The sequence below is a fragment of the Grammomys surdaster genome, unplaced genomic scaffold (assembly GCF_004785775.1).
Source record: "Grammomys surdaster isolate TR1022 unplaced genomic scaffold, NIH_TR_1.0 125876, whole genome shotgun sequence".
Classification (NCBI taxonomy): Eukaryota; Metazoa; Chordata; class Mammalia; order Rodentia; family Muridae; genus Grammomys; species Grammomys surdaster.
In genome coordinates this window covers 371501-386975 of record NW_021620701.1, presented here as the reverse complement: position 1 = coordinate 386975, position 15475 = coordinate 371501, and the positions used below count along the sequence as shown (strand labels likewise).

Genomic DNA, 15475 nt, shown 5'->3' with positions numbered 1-15475 from the left:
CCCAGAAGTCAAGGAATCTCAACTTGGATCTCCCCCATCTTACACTGCATCTTCCCACCCCTGGAGCAGTGTCTCAGAGCTTCCCTAAAACCCAACACCCCAACAAGAGATAAGCACAGTCAAGCTCCCCAGAGGGAGGAAGGCGCTCCCACACAGAACCATTGTTTCTAGGCTTTCTTGGATTGGGGGTCAGCAGCTCAAGGAACCTCTTGGCTTTCTGAACTACATTGAGGCTGCTGAGATAGGCAGTCTTGTGGACTGAGAAGCTACAGGGTTTTGGCCTCCTTAGTAAGAGACAACCACTGTGGGACAGACTGATGAGGCACCCAGCCTCAAGAAAGAAGCAACTGTCTGCTCAGTTATGAGGCAACTGTTGCTACTATTGTAGCATAAGCTGACTTAATAAGCATTCGTTCAAAACACACTATTTCTGTTCTCCTAGAGAATCCTGACTAACTTAAATATACAAAAAAAAAGCCATTAATAAATGTTTTGCTGATGCTAAAATTCATATGTAACAGTAAAGTAACAAAATAGCTAAAGTAATTTAAAAAAGAACTCTAGAGATAAGGAGGGAGAGTTAGTCCAGAGGAGACACTGGGAACTGTTCTAATGTTCTCACTTGTACTTTCTTATTGCTGGTGGCTGGGCCATGCTATTCCCTTACTGAGTAATGACCTGGATGGAACCAACCTTAAACAGTCACCCTGAAGCCACAATAAAGCAAAAAATAAACAAACAAACAGAAAACCAACTTAATAATTTTGCTTAAGAACTGACACAAACAAGAACACTGTGCAACCCACAAAACAAGAAACATTGCCACCCTTCAAATAAAACAGATGTCTGCTACATCTTCACCAAGTACAGTCTTTGTTTCACCATGGTCTTCTCTCTTTAGAGAAAATATTCACTGATGATGGTGGACGGATGGTTCAGTGGTTAGAAGTGCTTGCTGCTCTTGCATAGGGCCCACGTTCCTTTTCCAGCACTCCCACTGGGCGGCTCACAAATGCCTGTAAATTCAGTTCCAGAAAATCCACCATTCTTTTCTGGCCTCCATAGGTGTGGAATATACACTCAGATATACAGTTTTTTGAGTTGTCATTTGTTTTATTAATCCTTAGAAATGAACTGAAGAAAAAAAGAATTCCACTTAAGAGTGAAACAATACATTGAAATAAAACTAAATGTGTTTAAAGAAAATATACATTGGAGTATTATACACAGACTTGACCACAAATAAGAGAAAATTTGGCTATCTAGTGGTCTTGGGTTTTTCTGGGCTTCTAATTATTAGAATGATTTTAATATGCATGCATGGGTCTGTGTAGCTCAGCATCTGTTTCTTGTTGCTCACTTTGTTTTAGAAGTGTTGTTTTTTTCTGTTTTAGAAGACTGATAAGTACACATGTATTCAGGGTCCTGATGCTGAGATAAACACTATCACCGAGCAATGTGGGGATAAAGAGATTCATTTTATTTACATTTCCACCACTGAGGGAGATTAGAGCAGGAACTCAGAGCAGGAGCCTATGGGCAGGAACTGAAGCAGAGGCCATGGAGGAATCCTGCATACTGGTTTGTTCTCTGTGGTTTGCCAGTAATGTAACCCTGTACGTATTTGTCAAGTCTGTAATTTTAGTTATTTGTTATGTTAATTTTTTATTGCAAGAACACAGAAAATATTTTATTGCAAGGAAGAGAAATGTAAAACTGGAATATTGACAAAAATAATTTTTAAAAAATTATAGTGTAAAATATATATGTACTTATGTAAATGCTTACCAGAATTATATGTGTATGTATGTGTACCACTATGTGCAATACCCACAGAGACCAGAAGAGAACATTAGATCCCCAGAAACTAGAGTTACTATTAGGTATGACCTTGTCTAAATAAAAGCAAAACAAACTAACAAAAAACAAGCCAAACTTTAAGAGAGCTTAACAAAAAAGCAAAAGAATAATAGTAAAACGGTCAGGAGGTAAAGATTCAGATTGGTTATTTATTAACAAACCCAAAGTGGTTCCTTCCAGCTCAGTTTGCCTCAGTTAGATCTTTCACAGGCATGCCTAGAACTGACCTAGTCAAGATAATGGCTCATAGGCATACCCAGAGGCTCATCTGCCTGCTCAGTTTAGATCCTGTCAAGTTGGCAATCAGAGTTAACGATCGTCCATCTAAAAGAGAATTGCATTCAAACACCAGCTTGACAAAATTAAATACTAAGAGCTGAGTCGAGGATAGTCCCCCACTTTACTGCAAGCCCTGCTTTCCTTTGAGATGTTCCTGACCTATCATTCTACCTATTCAAGGCCACAGCAAACACCTGAGGGACCAGGTCAAATGACCAAGGCAAAGGGATAGTCAGCGTGAAGCTTTCCCATGAGACATCGCTTTCTGAGTTCATGGTTGTATTGCTTCCTTTTCTGTTGTTGAGATAACAAAACAAAAGCCTATGACCAAAACAGCTTACAGAAAGAAGAGTTCATTTTGACTTATGGATACAGTGGGCTGGATGAATCTATAATGACAGGCACCGCACAGCGACAGGCTTCAGGGATGGTGGCCAGAACAGGAAGCTGGGAGATCAAATTCTCAACTGCAAGCATGAAGCAGAGAGAGCAAACTGGAAATGTTACCAGTCTTTAAACTCTCAAAGCCTGCATCTAGTGACACATTTCATCCAATAAGGGCCATACTCTTTAAACCTCTCCAAACAACACCAGGAACCAGAGACCAAATATGTGAGCCTATGGAGGACATTTTCACTCAAACCACTGCATCAGACATCTTCCGGTTGCCCTCTTCCGGTTGCCCTCTTCCGGTTACCCTCTTCCGGTTGCCCTCTTCTGGTTGCCATCTTCCCGTTGCTTACTCAGGTTGACACCTCTGTTGTCTTTGGAATTCTGAGCATCCAAGCATCACTCTCTCTTCCTCTCCTTCTCTCAACCCCTTTTCTTAATCACATCTAACTCCTTCTCTTTCTACTTTGAGAGCAGATTACACCATTTGTTCCTGCTATATCCTTTGTAAAAGTTGTCATGGCATGGCTTTCAGGGACTTTATGTTGCTGTTCTGTCTATTCTCACCACTGGGTGATAAACTCTGGGAAACGCTTATCTTTGAATGGTGGGCTAGAAGGGGAGTTGAAGCTTTTGAGAACCCTTATTAAAAGTAAGTTTTAAAAAAAATCTAAGCCTGCATAGCTCAGCGTACCAGAGGCTGTAGGAAGCTTAGCAAAACTATCCGAAGGGCTCATTTATACTATACGATTTTTAGTTGGGCACTATGTACATGCTTACAATCTTACCATTCTGGAAGCTGGGGCAGAGGATCTTGAGTTCAAGGCCAGCCTGGGCTGTTTCACCAGATTGTCTCTAAGTAAAACAGACTACAGAGTCCTAAAGTCCCTTTCCTAACTGCAGTCCCCACACTCAGATTCCAGTGTGTCCTATCAAGATTGGCAAGGGGCAGGAGTCCATGAGTCTCCAATGTGCCCCACACGGCCCTCCAGATTCTGGCACAAGGCAAGACATGTGATAACTATAATTACCATAGGATGCAGAGAACTTACACAGAGGGAAAGTTCTCTAGTAACTTTGGCACATTGGCTGCCATAGCCCCACCACTCTGGGTGCATCACCCCTGTGCCTTAGATCTCTTCCACTGCAGTTCTGTCAACATCAGACCTTCCAGCCAATCTGTTGCCACCCTTGGGCTGCACTTGTAGATGAATCCCTTTCTCATTAAAACTTTCTTAATCATCAGTCATATATATATCACAGAGACCTTCAATAATTAAACATAATGAAATATTCTATTTGAAGAGGAGCTGGAAAGGTAAAGTTACTTTTACCGAGTAATTTAAAATTATTTTTTTTACTCATCAGTGTAGAATGTCATTCACATCATGAACTTGAAAGCTAGGCCCCCAGATGAAATGTTTGGCAAAAGCCATTTCACACCCAACTGAACAGGGTTCCGGTCATTAACTGCTCATAACATTCTCAGCACTCTTTACTCTTCCCCCTGCGCTACTTTCTGTTGCTGTCTGACCAAAAGCAACTTGGGGAGGAAAGAATTTTATTTCAGCTTACACTTCCTGCACCATTGGACTGTGACAGTGGGCTGTGTCCCCTTCCCCACATCAATTAGCAACGAAGAAAATGTCCCCAGGATAATATAATGGAGGCCACGCCCCAATCCAAGCTCCCTGTTCCCAGGTGTGCTTAATTGACAACCGAGATTAGCCATCATCTTCTTACTAGACAAGAAGGAAGGAAGATGCTATAGAGCTGGAAGTGAGGGGACCAGGTTGAAGTGTTTGGAGCTTTGTGTTCCTTTGTTTAATCGTGAAATTCCTCCAGGATCTCTTGCTTTGGAATAAATATTCTATGCAGTTCTAAGTGTCATTGTCCCCAAGAGTTCATCCTGTGCACTAATCAGTGGCTAAAGCTATGTCCTCTCCAGACTTAGTTAGGATTGACATGAATAGATACACTTATGAGAATCAAGAAAGAGTTTTAGTGGAAATTATGTCTGGAGAAGTAACAGACTGTGCTACTCTTAAACAATCATTTGTAGAGCTTCAGGATTAAAGCATACCGAATTATAATCACAAATAGGCTGTCTCAGGGGGAATCGAATGGAAATGCGTCCTCCAAATTATGCATTGACTCCTCCTCCACTAAACTACTTTCTATTAAGCAAAGTTCTTTTGGGGAAATCAATAACTGTTAGCACCCAGACTGACATTAAAGGAAAAGATAAAGAGCAATCAAAGAGATCAAAGCAAAGAAAAAACCCCCACAATTTGGAATTGTATAATCAAATTCTATAATCTCTCCTGGCTTCTGTTTTGTACTCTGAAAACTGGTAACTGTATCTACTTGCAAGATTAATTAGATTAGGCATGCTAAATCAAAACAATAAGAACATAGCAGCCGGGCATTGTGCAGGAGAATGCTTCCTCCCTGCCCTCTCCATCTCCATCACAAAGTGTTCCTTTCAATTCTGCTATTCTGCCTGTGCCTCTCGAGTTTGGATTACAAAGCTCTTAGCAACTGCTCCTCTCACAATGCTGCTGCTTAAAAGTCACTTTCACAGGCAGTGGCTATGCATGCAGGTGATCTCAGACTGCAGGAGGTGGAGGCAGGAACATCTGGAATTTAAGGGCTGCTTCAAGCTACTTAGGGAGCTAAGACCCAGCCTGTGCTCCAGGAGACTGGTGTGTGTGTGTGTGTGTGTGTGTGTGTGTGTGTGTGTGTGTGTTTAAAAGTTAAGAAATGTAACATTTAACTTTCTTTTTTAATTCTTGAGTTGAAATTTCCCCTTGTTGCTCTAAAAACTATCTAAGCAAATTTTCTTTTTCATGGATAGAGAGTTTCCTGTGAAAGTAAATTAGTCTCACACTCTTCAAGCATCTGATGCAGTAACTCCCTTTCTCAGAATGAGCAACCTCCAAAAGGAGCATATTTCCCAATAAAGGGGCTGCCCAGAACTGGAATGTAGGTCTTTTGGTAGAGTGTTGGCACTTATCTAGCATGCACAGAGCCCTGAGTTTGATCCCCAGGTCTATATAAGTGGACTATGATGTCACATGACTGTAATGCCAGGACAGGCAGAGATGGGAAATTCAGAAGCTGAAGGTCATTCTCAGCTACATAACCAGCTTGAGATAAGACGGAGTTACAGGACACCCTGCCTCAAAAAGAATTGCCCAAAGAAAAGTTCAGATCTTTCATCTTGTTTTAAGTGTGCCTAAGGTTTGAAAGAATATGTTTATTGGCCTGTGATGCTGAATTTCTCATCTGAAGCCACACCCATAAAGACACTCAAGCGGCCAGGCCATTTCTGAGTAGCCTCATGATTGTGAAAGACTAAATATTATACACACAGTCAAAATTGTCTTGGGCTATCTTTAAGAAAAGTAGCCCGCTTGTTTTTCTGATTGAATACTCTTTATTAATTGCCTTCTGCACTATGTAGAAGCTACTACTCATTGTGGAGCCCTTAGTAGGCCTCTAGCTTTGATCAACCTTAAAGCTAAGGCTGTTGGATAGCAGTTAAAATATACAACAGATTTCCTCATTTTGGTGTTACCTAAATCCCCCAGCAATGTGCTTGCTGGATGTATTGACTTATGGTCTTCTTTGTTCTGTGGCTGTAAGAGTTTATATAACTTCTTTCATTTCAGAGAATATCATCGAAGGTAACTTGAATACATGTACCCAGAAGTTAGCCAGTTAGATTTTGCTCAGAGTAAACCATTTGTTTGCTTTAAAATAGTATATAGATAGGACTTATTGATTTATGTACATATACACACACCTTCAAACATGGGTTCTCTATACATGTGACATTTGTCTTTCTGAGTCTGACTTATTTCACCTAACATAATGATTTCCAATTTCACACATTTTTCTGAAGATATCACTTCACTTAGCTTTATGGCCGCACACAATTCCATTGAGTGTCTGTAGCACATATTCTTCATTCATTCTTCTGTTGATATACATCTAGGGTGATTTCATTTCCTGACTTTTGTGAAGAGTGTGGCAATAAACACATATGTGTAAGAGTCTCTGACAAGGCTCACTGCTGAAACTAAGGTTTGAATAAGTAACAGTATGTTTGTCATCTCGAACCCAACCATCTCCACCCCTCCTCTCTCTCTGTCTCTCTCTCTGTCTCTCTCTCTCTTACACACACACACACACACACACACACACACACAGAGGTGGGGGAGAGCGCACTAGCACTACACTTCCGTAGTTAGAGCACACAGTATACTGAAGCACACACTCCTAATTAATGATCAAAACTCCTTGGAGCTGAGGTGCTGCTCTCCCAACAGACAGCTATTTTTAAAGTATTTCTCTTTGAAAACAACAGCATGATTAATCCCATTATTCCTATTTAAATTACTTATATAAAAAGAGCCATGCACTGTGAGCAATTATTAAAAACGCTTTATTATGTGTACTTTGTACATGCTTCAATTTGTGTTGCTTTTGGGTAATTTGTTTTCTGGGTTATGATGTCATCTACCAAAATTAACTGGATCTAATCCTCATGGTGACATGCCACATACAAAAATACAGTTTTAAAGCGAAGTTCCTCTTCTTCCAAGAAAGGTTCACAAGAATGTGTCAGATGGATAAAACAAGAAAAGAATATTTTGCACACATACCAACACCATTCACGGCATTATCCTTCACATGGTAACGTCAAATCTTTTATTTTGAAGCAGCAGGGAAAGAGCCCATTCACTCTCTGAGGGGAACGCAAACTTTATTGTTTCTAAAGCCAGGCTTCAGGGATAAAGGAGCGCTCCTTTGGGGGAAAGAGGGAATGTGGGAATCGAAGGTGGAGGCTGTCACCCCTTCACAAGCATTTCAAGAGGAAAGAATTGCAGGAAGTTCCTCGGGGACAGTCACACAGCTTCCCGATCCTGGCCCCTTTCCGCACTGCGCACTGTTCTCCGGCGTCACACTGTCAACAACACAACCGATGGTTACTGGGATCCCAAGGGAGCGTCCTCATGGGAGAAAGGACCAGACCACTACCATCAGCTCAGGTGAAGCAGTCAGATCCGAAGCCCAGGGGGCCTCCGGCTTACAATTTCAGAAAGAGGATATTTAAAGGAAGAAATGTAAATGATTGATCCCCTCCTACGTTCTTCTGCCTTTGAGAGGGACATTTTCAGCTTCCTTTTCTTGTTATCTAAAGAGGGGGAAATCACCCAGATCCTTGCATCTAAGAAATATACAAGATATTTCCCATAACCTTTGCTTTCTACTTTCCTACTTCCTTGCCCAAAGAAGGAAAACAGAAGGGGTGTGTGTGTGTGTGTGTGTGTGTGTGTGTGTGTGTGATTTTTACCTAGAGCTGTCCAATGAAGGTGACCCATCCTGAAAACTTTTTATCACAGAATTTTAGAAACAAAACAACAACGAAATGATACAAATAAAGAAAAAGAAAAAAATCCTGTCGTGCTCTAGGAGTAATTAGAGAGAACTGAATAGATTCAAGGGCTCACCCATCTGAGATGTTTCAGAAAGTCCTCCCACTTATAAGACTGTTTTCTGGTCCTAAGTCGCCTGCCTGTTCTCTCTTGTTCTTAGAGACCAAGGAACAAGGGGGTGAGGGCAGAAGCAAAGGATGTTTCAGATAAATGCATCACCTAGCGGCTCAGCCACCTGCTAGAGTACAGACCATGTGTAAGATTTTAGGCAATCTTTTCTCCTGGAAAAGTAAGGGAAGAGGGACCCAGAGCCTTACCATGGGGACTTGGCCATACTTCTTCTCGTAGATCGGAATGCGTTTACTCTTGAGCTTCTTCAGGACTTCCTGCAGCGCTTCGATCTGCAACACAGCGCCGGGAGCCCGAAGTTGCCGCCTTGGCTGCGAGCCCAGCGCAGGTGCTCACTTTCAGCCCAGTTATAAGGAGCCCGGGACACACAACCGCGGGGCAACAGGACTCGGGGGACAAAGGGGAGTAGATAATGGTGGAAAGGAAGCCAAGTGGGCAAAGTCCCTAGACCTGACCTCACCTTCCAGAGCTTCCAAGGCGCACAGTGCCCAGACTGGCCACAACTAGGGATTCGCTCGACAGGCAGTCAGCAGCCCGTGAACTCAAATATCTTTGTCTGGTAGAGGGTACCCAGGGTAGTTTTTTAAATCTAGCGTCAGGGTCTCTGCCCTCTGGGATGGGACTGGGATAGAGAGGGACGCACGCAAAGCAAGGGCCCTGTAGTAGCCCAGGGGGGAACCCGAGGCGAGGGAAATACTGACCAGCTCCTTCTCATGGGACGCATCGTCTACGGCAGAGTAGATATCCAAGGCTCGGGGCTGCAGCTCGGCATCTTCCTGGGCACCGGCACCCAGCAAAGGTAGCAGTAGCAGCAGGGCGGCGCCCAGGAGGGGTAGCAGCCGCAAGCGGGAGCTCTCCATGGTTCTGGACCTCCTCGCTGCTCTGGCACTGCGCTCTTCCGCTTCTTATAGCCGGTTGAAATCGGGTGCCGGGAAGAGGGAGGGGGAGAAGAAGGACGGGGGTGTGGAGGAGAGCCCGGGTCAGCCGTCTGTAGGCAGCGCTCCGCTGCCGTTTGACGTCAATGCCCGCTGGGCTCCGAGAGCCCGGGAACGAGGCTCTGCGCACAGATGGGCTGGAGCGCAGAGAACAAGACCCTGTGCCCCAAAACGCTGTCAGCCCAGCAGCCAGGGACACTTCCCTAGGGGCTAGAGCTAAAACTGAGGGGCAAAAGGTGAGGGATATGGAGCGGGAGGGCCCGTGAAATGGAAAATGCCTTCGGGGCGATGAACAAGCAGAAGAGTTGCTTCCCCTAGCTTAGCAGTGATAGATGCACCACCAGAGTTCTGCTCGTAGGCTCTGCTTTGCCTCTCTCATCTCCAAGCCCCGGGTGTGGCAGCAAGAAGGAGATGTTGACTCCAACAGGCTCACTTGCCGAGCACAATTCTAGGCAAGCTAGGGAGTAAGGGAGACATCATACTAGACAAAAGGAAATTATGTCCTCTGCACCAAGGGCTCTGTAGAGGCTGTGTGATATTAATAACCCAAAGGGGAAAGTAGAGTGACCCAACTGAACGGGAGTCAGAGAACCGGACGTGGTCGTAGTCCTGGTCCAATCACTTCCGAAGTCTGTACCTTAGAACAAAGCTAACCTATCTGAGGGGCTGATAAATGGCTCAGTGATTAAGAACACATACTGCTCACACAAGGCCTGAGCTCAAGGTCCTAACACCGCAGATACCTGCACTCGTGTGCACATACTTACATATATATGGATAATTAAGACTAAAGTCATAGCATATTTTTAAAGAACCTCTCTGATCCTTTGTCTTGTAAAACTGAAGTTGAAAGAATGTATATCAGAAGGATGGAATGACAGCTCTTGTGTACAAAGTTCCTTACCCTCATTACAATAAACTCTAAGCCTCCTGGTCCCTTCCCTTAGAACTGTGAAACCATCATCCAAAGACTGTGTGTGCGTGCGGTCTCAACTTTAACTCACAGCAAATTTAACCATTCACAGAACTCATCCTTCCCACTGTCTCTGGTATACCAAGAATTCCAGAAAAATAAAGATGTGAAAAATGCAGCTCGCAGAGAGATCAGAAGCCAAGGTGAGCCAAGTCTTCTGGTTTAGGAAGACAGTAGTAGTGATTTTGTAAAGTTCAGGGCCTTACACCTTGTGGAAGTGGTGCTTTCCCACCTGCTTGCTGACCTGGCTTCTTGCATTGCACCCTTTCCCCTCGTCGGATCCTGAATACATCCATTCTGCCCCAGCCCATCACCACACCACAATCCTGGCCAATGGCTGCAGCATGCTGTCTGGTTCTTCATTTCCACCCTCTTCTCTTGCCTTCTCTAATCCACAGTCCACCAGCAGCCATAGAATCATATCCTAAAAATACACTAATGGCTTCTCAGTAGGAATCTGCATCCCCACTCTGCTGTACAGATTATTGCATTATCTGCACCTCAGTCCCTGGCCACAAATCCTGCCAGTCCACTCTGGCTGGCCTTCTTGATCCTCTGACAAGTCAATCTTTCCCTGCTTGGCCTTTGTATTTACCTTGCCTGGAAATGTTTTCCTACATCTTTAAGTATCTCACTGTTTCTTGTGACACAAATCTCAATTTGTAAATTTCCATGGCTACTCAGTCTGAGGCATACTTCATTTTTTTTCTCCTACAACCTTATTGATTAGCACATGATGTGGATGACTGCAATAGTTAATACAGAATATGTATCTGTTTTCTTCAATGATCAAGTTTTTAATTATCACTCAAAGGTGTATTTGGGTGAAATTCAAGAAGTAAGTTCCCTTCTGATAAATAGTATACAGATAATATTGGGGGGGGGCTAAGCCCAACCTGAAAACATGTCTAACATCTTCCCTGTGATGCTTTGTTTATGCCTAGCTCAGGAAGTGGCACTATTAGGAGGTGTGGCCTTGTTAGAGTAGGTGTGTAACTGTGGGCGTGGGCTTTAAGACCCCTGTCCTAGCTGCCTGGAAGTCAATCTTCTCTTAGCTGCCTTCAGATGAAGATGTAGAACTCTCAGCTCCTTCTGCACCAAGCCTGCCTGTACTCTGCCATGTTCTTGCCTTGATGATAATGGACTGAACCTCTGAACCTGTAAGCCAGCTCCAATTAAATGTTGTCCTTCTGAGTTACCTTGGTCAAATGTCTGCTCACAGCAGTAAAACCCTAAGACATCCCCCAAGTTCTGCTTTTCACAGATGTCTTTTAATTTGCAAGAAATTTCAACAGCAGCTTACTTTACTGTTTAAACCTTACACAGATTCAATGGCACTTGCTGAACAAAGTCTCCAGTGACCTTAAAAGTGATCTACATTTCAGAAGAATTATAACTCTAAGCAACTGAGTACCCATCCTTCACAAGAATGTGAACACTCCCAGTGCAAGGCTATCTCTCAAATTTTGTCCCCAAGTATAAGTAATAGTTTCCCTTTGTGTCATTTATATTAGGAAAGCAACCCAGAAAATCAAGTTCTGACGATACTCAGTTGATGTCCTCATCCTCACGTTAGAAAAACACCTCATGTAGTCAAACCAGCAGGGAAAGGACTCTCGAATCACCCTGTGAAGCAAGTCAGGCATATCTGGGTCATTTCCACACCATGGTGTCTTCTACTTCTTGAGCAGAATGATCTTCTAGAGCAGTGGTAATCAGCCTTCCTAACACTGCGCCCCTTTGATACAGTTTCTCATGTTGTGGTGACCTCTGACCCTAAGTTATTTTGTTGCTACTTCATTACTGTTGTTATGCTAGTTACGAATTGTAATGCAAATATCTGTTTCTTATAGTCTTAGGTGACCCCTGTGAAATGGTCATTTGATCCTTAAGGGGTCATAACCCCACTGGTTGAAATCCTCCATTCTAGAGTATTCTTGAAGAAGCATTGTACAGTAAAGCTTGGGAAATGTTCTTCCCAAAAAACATGTACATTGGTTTGACTAGAGAAGGAACAAAGAATGAAGTGTTCTGTATCATGCCATCAGGACAGCTTATATATTTTGACTGCTATTCGATACCCAAAGGCTATATGTTACAGTAATAACTGGGGCTAGTTATGTGCTTCAACAGGTAAAGGCAGGTACCAAGAAAGCCTGGTGACCTGAATTCAATCCCTGAAACTTACATAAAGATGGAAGAAGGAAAATGACTCCACAACATTGTCCTTTGACCTCTACATGTACATTATGGCACATGTACCCAACACACATAATACATATGCACACACGATAACAAATGATTCTCTTTTTTTACTATTACATGGTAAGTATCAGAGTGAATTTATTGGATTTGCTAAAAGACACATCAAACACATCTTTATATTTAAAAGAGGTAAATTGGATCATGCAATGTTCTGCTTAAAATCTGTGAAACAATTAAATCTTCTTAGAATAAAATGCAATTTTCTTACCAAGGCTTGTAAGTCTGTTTATGACTTGGCCCCTAGCTTCTTCCATAGCATCTGCCCTCAACACCCCTTTCCTCCTTCTCTGTATTCAGGCCACTCTGGCTCCTATAATAAGCCAACCCCTTTCTCAGACCAAAGTGATCCAAAGAGGAAAAAGATAGTGTCTAAATTGTACTGGAACAAGCTAAGATGTGTATAAAATAAATTAACCTCATTCATTCATCACATCATACATTAAAAACTAACTTGAAATAGACTGTAGACCTAAATTTAAGAACTATAACACTCCTAGAAAAATCATTTTCAGAAGGAAATATTTCTAGGAGGAAATCTTTGTGGACTAAGGTAAAAAGGTTTCTTTCTTTTTTAATTAAAATATATCTAATATATCTTTATCTGTATATCTATCTAATATAATTAAAATACATCTAAAATATATCATTTTCCCCTTCTCTCCACCAACCCCCTTTTAGCTCCTTCTTGAAGTAATATTCTCTTCTCCTTTAGTTGTTATAGCTACAGATGCCTAAATATAAAAACACAACCTGCTCAGTCCATATAGTGTGACTTGCAGGTAAATAATTGTAGGGTTGACCATTTGATACTGGGTTATCAAATTTAAGGAACGCATCTCTGGGGAAGATTCTTTTTTCCCACTCTTATCCTTGGTTGCTTGTAGTTCTTTGTCTATTAAATACTTTTTAAGGTGGTCATTGAAAGTAATCACTATTCCTCATCCCAAATATAGAAAAAGAAAGCAGGTCACCTTGCAAAAGAAAAGCAAAAAGCAGCATACATCTATAGAGATCTACCAGGGGCCGACCTCTCTTAACTGCTCCTGAGATAGAGTAGGCTTGTAGGTCCGCTCACTGAAGCCTCAAGTACAAAAATCTCATCAGCAGAGAGTCAGGAAACTAGCACTATGAGAGGCTCTTAGGACATGCTGCTTTCTGAGAAGAAAATTTCAAATAAGGAGATACTTCTAACTCATATCTATCTCTTACAGTTTTGAACCTTTTAAAATGAAAAAAAAAATAAATGACAACACACTGATTGATATGTGCCTTAGTTTGGGCTATGCACACATCACTTTTCTAATGTTCTAATGAGAACAGAGACTACCTTGGTTTTCGTTTTTTAAAAAAGTGAAAATTTATGGACTAATTGGTATTACTAAACAAGAACCCCATAGTCCCTAGAGGTTGAAAGATGAAATAAGAAGGTTGTGGCAGAACAAAACATGATAATTATGGCTCTCCCCACCCCTCAGGCTCCTGTGTTTCTCTTCTTTAAATTTTGAATATTTTCTCTACCCATACAGTTTAGGATAGCACCATCCTGATAGATTACCACACTGTTCAAATGTCAGACTCTCTTTCTCTGTCCTTCCAAATACATTCTATTCAACAGCAAAACGTTAACTCACTAATTTCTTAAATATCTTTAAATATCAAGCCCTTGTCTCAACTTCACTTTCTCCCAAGTTAAGCATCATTTTGTTCTCCTTGTGTAAACTCTAAGGTAGAACCCTGCTCTATTTCTGCACTGTCTACTTTGCACTTCCCCCACTACCAGAACAGATCCATTGTCATTGACATTCATCTTCTATTTACCAACCTTAAATTCACAGCTTTCCAAAGGAACTGTTATTTTCTATGCTCTATCTAAACATTGGTATCACTGTCTGGGAGAACATAATCTGCACATGAGGAAGACAAGCATATGGAATAGTTTAATAGCCTAGGACTCCACTTGGTTTGGGCATCTATTTGGTCTGGGACTTCTTTTTGGTTTGTGGTCTGCTGTCACTCTTGAGAGTATTTTTGGCCTGTTCTATTGCTTTGATTTGAATAAAGTTACGTTGCTGCTTTTGAAAATCTGTATGATCCCTTATTTCAAACCTTTGCATAAGAGGCTAAGAAACTGGAAGCAATGAATCCAGACCACCAGTAGCACAAATAAAAGACTCTTGGAGGTTTTGGAGGTTTTGGAAATGTGGAGCAAATGTATGTTTTACAGACACTTTTGAAAAGGCAAAGTAGGGAAAACTGGAGCTTTAATGCAAAAGATTTTAAGCCTTCAATGCAAAGGATTTCAGTTTGAAGACTCTGTATCTGGGTATCACATATGCACAAAAGACTGCCATGTATTGTGAGGAGTGAGAAGATGTTCCAGGCCAACTTTTCATCTTGAGGATCATTGAGTCTGGTATACACGTAAGCACCTATAATACATCATCTTAGTGAGGGGGCTCCTAATTAGGAAAGGGAAGCTCAGGGAAGTCAGACTAAGTTATCTCTAATGTGAAGTTATTTATGAAAAAAAAAAAAGAATTCTATAGACAAGTTGCTGGGTCTTGAAAGGTGAAAAAAAAAATCAACAAAAGCAAACTTCTCATTCTGGTGCCCTGAGGGCTAAAAGGCAGAAAAGAGATGCTGTGGTGGTTTGAATTAGAATGCTCCCTACAGGCTCACATGTTTGAATACTTGGTCCTCACTTGGTAGAACTGTTTGGAAAGGATTAGGAGGTGTGGCCCTTTTGGAAGAGGGATGGGCTTGAGGTTTCAAAATATTTGTGCCACTCACACTGTGCTCTTTGTTTACTGTGTAGATCAGGATGTGAACTCTCAGCTGCTCTTCTAGTGTCATGTCTGCCTGCCTGCCTGCTTCTTGCCGTGATGATCATGGACTCCTGTCCCTCTGGGACCATAAGCCCCCGGTGAACCCTTCCTTCTATAAGTTGCCTTGGTCACAATGACTTAACACAGCAGTGGAGAAGTAACGACTACAGAAGTCGTGAAGGCAGGACATCTGAGAACACAATGAGTGTCTTAGGCTGACATGGTGTGGTAGATGGACACACGAGAAAGGGAAAAATGTAATGTGAAAGAAGGCTTTCACAGAAACAGGAGAACAGAACAGAAGGCCCAGAGTAGCAAAAGTCTGAACTTGGAACCAGTGAGCAAGAAGCAGGAGCATAGGTGAGCCAAAGAACT

The 15475-nt window shown here is 42.2% G+C and overlaps 1 protein-coding gene across 2 annotated transcripts; it reads right to left on the bottom strand.

Annotated features, from left to right (window-relative positions):
• Positions 1-6957: 6957 nt before the first annotated feature.
• On the bottom strand, positions 6958-9005 carry Cartpt (CART prepropeptide). Of its 2 annotated transcripts, none has more exons than XM_028790223.1 (3): positions 8804-9005; positions 8291-8413; positions 6958-7501 (listed from the first exon to the last, which is right to left on the bottom strand). In XM_028790223.1, exons 1-3 carry the CDS (start codon positions 8960-8962, stop codon positions 7394-7396), a joined length of 390 nt encoding a protein of 129 aa, XP_028646056.1. In that variant the 5' UTR covers positions 8963-9005; the 3' UTR covers positions 6958-7393. The 2 variants fall into 2 exon arrangements, with proteins under 2 accessions (XP_028646056.1, XP_028646057.1); XM_028790224.1 differs by having other exon boundaries at positions 8291-8374.
• Between the last annotated feature and the right edge of the window lie 6470 nt (positions 9006-15475).

What these genes read in the sequence shown, in the direction of transcription:
- Cartpt (XM_028790223.1), bottom strand. Translation starts at nt 8,962, where the DNA reads ATGGAGAGCTCCCGCTTGCGGCTGCTACCCCTCCTGGGCGCCGCCCTG. An exon ending in CGTCCCATGAGAAGGAGCTG is followed by an intron (nt 8,414 to 8,803) that starts GTCAGTATTTCC and finishes CTGGGCTCGCAG; the next exon opens with CCAAGGCGGCAACTTCGGGC. An exon ending in AGTATGGCCAAGTCCCCATG is followed by an intron (nt 7,502 to 8,290) that starts GTAAGGCTCTGG and finishes TGTTGTTGACAG; the next exon opens with TGTGACGCCGGAGAACAGTG.